Source organism: Abramis brama (genome assembly GCF_963993115.1).
Source record: "Abramis brama genome assembly, chromosome: 15".
Lineage (NCBI taxonomy): Eukaryota > Metazoa > Chordata > Actinopteri > Cypriniformes > Leuciscidae > Abramis > Abramis brama.
Window position 1 is genome coordinate 26,467,387 of NC_139977.1, and position 9,618 is coordinate 26,477,004.

The 9,618-nt window shown below is 36.3% G+C and overlaps 1 protein-coding gene across 38 annotated transcripts in view; it reads left to right on the forward strand.

Moving 5' to 3' along the window:
• Positions 1–9,618, forward strand: part of cast (calpastatin) — a 38,908-nt gene that overhangs the window by 3,428 nt on the left and 25,862 nt on the right. For 9 of the 38 annotated variants that reach the window (XM_084137709.1, XM_084137750.1, XM_084137712.1 and 6 more), the window contains exon 1: positions 6,069–6,220. In XM_084137709.1, coding sequence (XP_083993835.1) covers positions 6,116–6,220 — 105 coding nt within the window. In that variant the 5' untranslated portion in view covers positions 6,069–6,115. Of the gene's footprint in view, positions 1–354; positions 712–1,355; positions 1,413–6,042; positions 6,221–9,618 lie in introns of those variants that run through there. The other 29 variants (XM_084137733.1, XM_084137741.1, XM_084137720.1 and 26 more) reach the window with 11 other exon arrangements.

The following is a 9,618-nucleotide window of genomic DNA, read 5'->3' on the forward strand; positions in this document are numbered from 1 at the left end:
CAAAAATAAATGTTTTATATATTTACGGTAGGAAATTTACAAAATGTCTTCATGGAAAATGATCTTTACTTAATATCCTAATGATTTTTGGCATAAAAGAAAAATCTATAATTTTGACCCATACAATGTATTGTTGGCTATTGCCACAAATATACCCGTGCGACTTGTGACTGGTTTTGTGATCCAGTTACACAAATGTGTTTTAGATAGATAGATAGATAGATAGATAGATAGATAGATAGATAGATAACAGTAAGGCTAACATATTCATACTGAAAGCCAAAAACCTTCAATTTTGATTTCATGGGGACTTTAACACTTGCAATTAAAGTGTCTGTACGTAACCAGAGTTGCGCAATAGAAAAAAATGCTTGTGTTCTTTGACTATCTGGAATTTTTGAATGCGCAATGCACATTAAGCTTCGACTTTCACATCGCAAAATAAAATGCAAAAGATTACGCCACATCTAGAAACCAAGAAAAAACCGCCCCGATCATTATTTGCTGTAATTAGGCTATCAGTAGTGTTCTGGACTGGTACCCACAAACATTCACGGGAGTGGCTTTTATCTGAGAGCGAGACAGCAACACACCTCACTTGAATGAAAGAAGCTGGCGGACGTTGCTCGAGGAAGACATTAGGAGACCTTTTTTAATATTTTAAGCGACGCGAATTGAGCCATGGCGTACGCTGCGTATTGGGCGAGCATCGTAAGTAGATCCGCGTCATGTTTTGAACTGCAAAGAAAACTTTATCAACCAATATAAACAACTCGGGTTGTCAAAGGAGTTTCCTTTAAAGAGTTGACAAATGTAAACACATCAGGATTAGGTTGACCGTTGTACTTGTACACACAGGCTCACTTACAAAAAAACAAAACAAAAACAAAACAATGGGTTACTAAGAAGTAGGGCGTTGTCTGATATAGCCCTCTGTTATTAGATTTGAAAGTGTTTGCATGGATTATAAAGTTTCCTGTTATGGAGTTGAGTCGCATTGCAATTGTAAAAAGTTCCTCAAAGAATGCCATGGCGTACAGTGAAACAATAAACCTAACTGTAAAATCAAAGTGTCAACCCTATAATAAAATTAGTTAATTTATGTTATAATGTAGCATAAGTATTTAAGTATTATAATGTAAATTTCAAGGAGAAATTACAGAAATGGAAAAAATCTAGTATGTCAAAAATATTTTCTCAGTTGATGCTTTTGACTGTTCTGAAGGGTTATATTTCTCAGTAGGGTTGTTTATTCATCATTTTGGGTGTAGTGACATGTTAAACCCTTAGGTTATTGTAATTTTTGGCAGGGCGCTAAATCACTTTTCTTTCTGTCTGTCTTAATTTCTTTCTAGAAAGGTGACACTTCGTTGCAAACACAAGCCTGTGTTCCTCAGACCTCAAGATTCCAGGTAAGCCATCATTTACAGTTTTACGTTTAATGTGTTGTTTTGAAATTATAATTCACATTAGATGCTAATATCAGATGCTACAGGGTTCCCACGGGCATGGAAAACCCGGAAATATCAGATTTTGAAGTGTGCTTTCCAGGCAATGAATGTGATGCAAATTAGCAAAATCAAGAAAGTCAAGTTAACTTCTACAGTAAAATTAGTTTAATAGGTATTCTCATTTCATTGTATAATATTTCATTGGCTTTGTATCTGTATCCAGTGGCAAAGAATGGCTGGAAAAGTCTGCTATACTAATGCTATTTTTGTAATGTCTGTCCTTAAAGGGATAGTTCACCCAAAAATTGTATAAAGTGATTGAGTCTCTCCAGAAAATGTGCACTAAACTGCACAATTCATATGGATTTTCCATTATGACTTTTTGAAGCGTTAAAGTGGTAGTTGCGTAGCTGTGTGTGGATAGTACAGAAAGCGCTCAGATTTCATCAAAAAGTTTTTTGTGCTCTGAAGATTAATGAAAGTCTTAAGTGTTTGGAACGACATGAGGGTGAGTAATTAATGACAGAATGTTAATTTTTGGGTGAATTATACATTGAAGGCATAGTTCATTGATCAAGTGTATACTTTTCATGCTTTGGCTTTTTAATGGAGCATTGACACCCTCTCGTGGACAGTAATAGTCCTTGCGAGTCAAAGCCTTGCAGTCTAGATGAGTTATTGCTCCCAATCAGGCTTGTGTGTCACAGATAAACTGTCATTCTCCAAAGCCATGAATGTTTTATAACCCAGCTCTGCCATGTTTGCACATCCAGCCCAGTAAATGTAAAACAGCATTCCTTTATGACAGAATACACCCATCTACTTCAGAGAGCCGAACCCACAGAAACAACAGTGGAATGCATTTATGAATGTGCAGTGCATTAAATATATTGATTTTGTATAGCTAGAATGCACTTGTTTGCTTGTACACCCCTGGCTGGGCTGCAATGTGTCAGAGTCCCGTGACAGTGTCGTGAAATGTTCACAGGGACATTTTGTTACTATATATATATATCCTAAAACTCATCAGGAGCTCCAGTTACAGTGACACACACCGGGCACCGGAATGGCAACGCCAGGGCCCACTAAACTCAGTATAAGGCATAATGTAAGCTAGTTATGATTACAGGGACATTTTAGGAGGATAAATGAAAAAAAGCTTAAACATGTATCACTGAATTTCTCAAGATGACACAGCTGGTTTAACTCGCTCAGTTAGTCCGCAGAAGAAATGCTCAGGTGTGTCTGCAAAGTGTCTGACATGTTAGATAATCTCATGCATAAACAAGCCTGTGGTTCAGAGATTTTTTAGAGACAGCTTAAACCATTAATGATAATTAGTCGTCTTCTGCCTTCAGGTGTTTATGTCAGTTAATATTCACAATTTCACAAAGCTTGAGCCTAAGTGCTTCTGAGTGTTACAGGAAGGTATGTGGGTGTGTCGAACCTTTTGTTTTACAAAATTTGTGTGTTTGTGTGTATGCACGTTTGTGCACAAATGCAGGATGTTCCTCTGCGAAAGGTTGAGACTCTACTTTTTCCTTTATGTGTTGAGTTATTCAAGTGTGGACGTCGTTGCTTTAGTTTCTAGGTTTCTCTTTTTAAATGTACACTACCATTCAAAAGTTTTCTGCTCACCAAGGCAGCATTTATTTAAAAAAAATATTCAATGAAAATAATAATGTTGTGAAATATTATTCCAATTTAAAATAACTGTTTTCTATTTTACTATATTTTAAATTGTAATTTATTCCTGTGAAGGCAAAGCTGAATTACTCCAGTTTTCAGTCACATGATCCTTCAGAAATCATTCTAATCATTCTATGCTGATTTGATGCTTAAGAAGCATTTCTTGTTATTCTTTATTCTTTATTTATCGGGAATCTGAGCTGGCGGGCGTCCAAGTGGTCGCTTTATCTCATAGGGGTACCACATTGTCACTTTCAGCGTCCATCGATCATCCTCTATTCGAGACATGCATCATCCATCCTCCATGATCGCATCTTTCAACCTTGACACCCACCATTTTTTAGCATTCTTCGCTCCATTGCTCTTCCAGTTACAGTTTCTGTAAAAAAAATTGTTAGAGACCATGTCTCACTCCCATATAGTAATGCTGGTAGTACGGTGGTATTGAAGAGATGCGCTTGCAGGGTTGGGTCGCTGATTGTAGTGATAACCTCGCTTATTATTATTATCAATAGAAATAAATGGAAATCTTTTGAAGCATTATAAATGTTACTGGCTCTTACTGTGACTTTTGATCAATTGAATGCATCCTTGCTGAATAAAAGTATTAATTTCTTTAAAAAAACAACTTAACAATTTAAAAGCTTTACATTTCAGGCTCTGTCAATACCTATGAATATGAAAGAGATTATCCTAGTTTAGGTTTCATGCTGAAACAGATTGACCTCTTAATTTAGATTTGAATTTAGTATATTTTGCCCTCTGTGGGACTATTATTGCATCGTTTTTGTATTTCGAAGAAGCTCTCTGGAAATAATTAGCCATGTGAGTGTATAATATCAGGTTCCTTTGGACTTCTTTCTCAATCGGACATCATGCTGCGGATTGATGCTAAGCGTTTCAGTGGGCCGCCGTTCATATGTTGAAATGAAGCCTCCAGGAATGCAAGTCAGCATATGCAGTCAGGTGGTGAGAATTGAGAGGATTGATTTCTTGTAAAATTAAGCAATAAGGTAGGAGGGGATGTGCTATATTCATACCTATTTGCAAAAGAAAAGATTACATACTTGATATGAAATTATTCTCAGATCATATAATATAATAATACACATAACATGGAAGATTAGAATTGCCTCTTTCATTGAAGCAACATTAAAACCTTGTTTTATGGCGGCCTCTTTTCAACTGCCCAATCTCAGTAATGCTACAAGAATGAAGTTTTGTTGTTTTTAGTCAATTCAATTGAAATTATTAAGTGAAAATAACACTTTTCACTTTTTTTTAAACAACATTTTAACATTGCAAATCTGAGTCTACTCTGCTATACTTAACATTGATTGCACAAGTTTCTGAAAGATTATTTAATGACTTTCAGGCAATGAATTAACTCCAAATAGAGTTTGTAGGTAAGCCAATTTCTCATATTAAAAAACTTTAAAGCTCTTTGACACAGATTGGCTGTCTTCAGTTGTCTAACACGCATAACTGCATATCCATATCTGATTGAACTTGAGATGTCAGTTGGACATTATGGATGTTCACACCCAGGCCCATCTCACTGAACAGGCATGCTTTGTTCTCATCATTTGGGGTGGATACTAGCAGCACACAGTGTGCGAATATTTTCGTAAGTGCAAGTCCCTGATTTCAGCTCTGCACATTTGAAACATTATTCAGTGAACTGATGATTGGGAAGCTCTTGCTAAACAGATATCACGCGTCCTTCCCTTGAAATGGGACTTCTTGCTGGTTACTCATGCTGATTAGGAGTATTTTTAGGGAATTGTTTGGCTTGCATGCTTTAGCTTAGTTTCACTTGGCAGCAGACCCACTAAAGCACAGGAAGTCTGGCCCTTATCCTTGCCTTCATACACTCACTTTTTGTTACATATAGTCCCTGCCACTATTATAAGTCAGACGACCGCTGTTCCAATTAGTTTGTACTTTGTTTCAGTTGTTGGTTCAGGTAATTTAGTGTCTGTATGCATATCTTTCAAATGCACCATAAAAATAGCCATACACGTTTACCTTTGGATCATACCGTGTGAACATGAAAACATACGCCCTGGATATCCCTGCTTTAAGGCAAGTCACTACAGGCAAAACATTTTTTTTTTGTGTGTGTGTGCACTGGTCATTTTTGAGATTTTGGGCTATTTGGCTTTTCATGTTTTTAATGTGTCAGACTAGTAGACAAACAACATTTTTATGCACTTTATGTATTTGCGTCTGTTGATTTTAATTACAATACATACCTTTAAAAGCCTTTTTTTCAAGCACTGGGCCAGAAATCAGTAGCACTTATATACACCAAACTTTACAGTTTTTTATTCCTACTTCTATTCAGAAGGTTTTTATAGAGGTTTTTATTAAAGTTTTTTTTTTTTTTGCCTGATTTTATACATTTCATTCTTAAAAACATTTTTTGTGCTATTGACTCTTTTTTTATTTTATTTATGGAGTCACAAAAAGAGATTTAAAAATCCCCTATAAAAATCTTTGACTTATTATGTCAACAAAATGAAACAAGAAATTTGAACCCGGCTTTATCCAATGTCATATTTTTTGTTCTGGGAATGTATGCAAATGAGTACATATTTAATTAGGTTATGCATCATTTGCATATTTACATTTATTTATAATAACTTGTTATACAGAAAAATGTCTGCAATTCTTAATGGAATCAATCAATTGGGGAATCATTTTTTACCCTATTCCTATTCAGTGTCTTGCCTTAAAAGTGTATCTGACATCTCAGTCAGGCGGTACACATTCCATGTGCTTCCATATTTAGCCATTCCTCCTTCCCTCCCTCCTTTTGAGCCTGCCTCCAGTAAGTGCCCTAGCCACACCTCCTTTGACCCTGACCACTCCCCCTAGTCCCTCCCCCTAGTCCCTCCCCCTGCTCCCTGTGCCTGGAACATGCTGTAGCTCAGACAGCACAGCAGACACAGCAGATCCACAGAGACGTAGACATGGGCCAGATCATCAGCTGGATCCGCGGCACACGGGACGAACCGGGCCTGCAGGATGTCGCTGTAGAGCAACAGGTGGCGCTTATTGGATATAATCGCATTGAGGTCTCAGAGAGTACCGTGCATGCATGGGTTTGCTTAAGTGTGTTTTTGAGGTGCAGTGACTAACTTGACATCGTGAGGATTTGATCGTGTGCTTTTAAACTTTGCCTGAGTTTTTGTTCCGTGCTCTGGTCAGGAGGTCTTGACTTTGTTCCCACGGCAACCCTCTGAGGGAGGAGGAGTGCTGGAATGTGTGGGGAATGCCAGGAAATGTGTTAGAAAAAGTGTAACTATAGGGGCTTTTAGCACTGAAATAAAGCTGCAGTTCCACCAAGGACTTTTCAGTCTCCGTTATCTGTTTTACTGGCAATATTACGACAAATCCATGTTGCAATGCACAGGAGTTGTTCATTGAAAGCCTTTCTGGGTGTGTTTCACTGTGATTCATTTGATCATTAGTGATATGTTTTTTTGCAGAATTTGCAATAATACTGTCTTACAATTAATTCATAATACCTGTGGTATTGCTGTCTTTGGTTCTGACTTTCGCATCTGATATTTTAGCCTATTCATTTTCCTTCTATGTCAGTTATGACACTAATATCACTAGTTTGCTTCCTGCAACCTAAAACTGGTGTTATGCAGACGTCATGGGTAGCTGTGTTGTTTTGAGCATGAGCAGAGCTCTCTGATATATGTTGGCCAATATAGGCTTGTATCCAAGTGCTGCACATTCCCACAGTGCAACTTGCCAGCCTGGTTCAGCATCAGCTAAGGTTAATGGCCTGAAGGAAGACACTCGCTCACTTTCACTGTGAAGAGTGTGCATTGTTAATTTACATTCAGATATTTTAAAGTTTAACAAAAAAAGTTAAATAGTTGTGTTTCACTTTGTTTGATGGTCCCTTTAACACATTCTGTTGACTATAAGTAACGTTGCACCTACATGTCTACTTGAATAAGTTGTTGACATGTAGTTGCAAAGTTACTTATAGTCAACAGAATGTTCAAAAGGGACCATCAAAGTTTCAGTTACCCGGTTTATTCTTTTTTAACCTTTATTAACCTAATTTTGTCATATTGATTGATCTTAATGAACTATAAAACTAATTTATTTTGATTGATTTGAATATTGCCAGAACATATTTCTGATTATTATTTTGAATGTCTAACAACTTATAATGATAATAATAATAGAATTTTAAAGTATTTCTTTTATTTGAAAAGACTTATATAAGCTAATATCCAACATATAATTATCAACTGAAATTTGATTTCAGATTTTTTTTTTTTTTTTTTTGTCAGAATTTTGAAATTTCAGATACTGGTAAACAATTGAGAAAGATGTCACACTAATTGGAGCCCTTCGAAAGGTTCAAAGCAAGTCTTGGTATCTGTTCACAGATTTATCAAAGATGGCTTCATCACATCAGTGTATTTGTATATTTATCATATAGTTCATGTTACCCATGTAGTTTTATCTAGAGCCACATTATCAGAACCATTTGGTTGCTGACATTACAGATTTTTAAATTTATCAGTATCTGTAATTATTGGATATACACTGTATGATGAAATTGAATATTTAATTGTTTATGCTCATTTCCCCTATTTTTACATTTATATTAACTTGTCATCTTAACTTAAAGTTAATCTCTAAAATCACTGATTTAATAACATGGTTAGATTATATAGCAAATCTCTTTAGCCTAAATTTACTGGTGACATTTAAAATGATTTATAGTTTGTAATGTTTCATTTTTAATTTATTTTGACAAAATAATGTAGAATTTTAATATAATATAAATTTAATATAAATTTTAACAAATTAAGGCTAAACTTAGGGCTAGAAATACAGTTGCAACACTTTTTTGTGTTCAGGTATTTTAAGCAATTTTAATTCTGTTGTCAAGTGAGTTCAGTGTATTGTAACAGCGTATTGATCCACAGTGGGGGGTTTTTCCCGCTCAGTTAGCGGTGCACTATTGATCTGAACAGCTAGCCTAGAGGAACGTGTTCCAACTGCATGTGGTTCCAATAGCACGCAACTATTTCTATATCTGTATGTATGGCTGTGCACACATGCATATATGTAGGTTTATTTGTGGACTCAGCAGCTAATATTGGGTATTTAAAGCACGAGATGGTATTTTTGTACCCCAGGTTGTCTCAGAGATGGACTGTCAGATTTGTCAGCTGTTACAGAATAATACTGCCTGAATGCAAACAAGTTTCTTAGCATTACCTGCGCTTCAACTTTTATGCGAACATTATTTTATGCGAAGTTGTGTTTTTCTGTAGATTTTGTAAAGGTTAAACATCATGCCTGGAAGGTTCAATGTTTGAATGCCCTTGAGTCCACATGGGGATTTCACACATTCTGTGCATGATCAGATCCTGAATCAAAAAACATTACTGTTCATTGCCTAATCATTGTGCAAAGATGATGTCATCATGAGTTATGCTCATTTGTGCAACAAGAGCTCTGTTTTTTACTTTTCACCAAATCCTCCCTAGGCAACATTTTAAGGCATCATATGCGTGTCAAGAGTGGGTTATGCTGCCTTATAAGATAAAGTTTCATTTGTGGAGATTTAGCAAACCCTAACAAAGCAAATTCCAGAATATAGTACAATAGAAAAAACATGAAAAGGAAATAATAAAATTTTCTCTAATTGTGTATTTTTTGTATATGCAACATACTAATGTCAACTCAATCTCTGTCAATCTTTACACTATTTGTGTGGCACATAGCTTCCTAAGTAACAGGTAGCTGCCTATGTAGGCCGTAGACAACAAGGCAGCTCAGCTCACTAGATTTTGGAACAGAGCTTAAGATTTTGTTACTATACAGCCTTTATTCATGAAGGCAAACAGCAAACTGGCTTAAGATGCCCACTGACTCTTGGGCAGAAACTTAGTCAACAAACCACGTTGAACAGACTACTAAATATAGACACGGTTGCAGCACACAGCGTCAGGACTCAGGAGTTCCTTCAGCTGGTTTTAAAGTCAGTAATACTCTTACTTTTTAGTGAAGGGGAGTGTGTGAAAAGCTGAAAGAGACAGCTACAGCGATATTTGTCAGATTTGGTGTTTAAAAATGACTTTTGGGGGTATAAGTGCCCTCACAGGGCATTTGGCTACCTAAGTGAGATTTGTATGTTATGTTTTATTTGATTATTTTGTTTGTTACGGGCAAACAATGTGAATTAATATGCTGACTGTATCATGTCGCACCTGAGGGTTATTTCTTCATCAGTGCCACACCTTGTGTTTATATGCATGTGTATGCATGCATGCTTGTGAGATGATGTAATTTGTTGACTACTTTGCTGCCGTTTGTCCAAAAACTACTGCGATTATGACATTAAACTTCTCTGTGTACATTTTGGGATGTGTCTTTTCTCAGACCACAAATGGAAAGTCTTAAGTGAAAGGAAATGCATTGCCTGTATCTT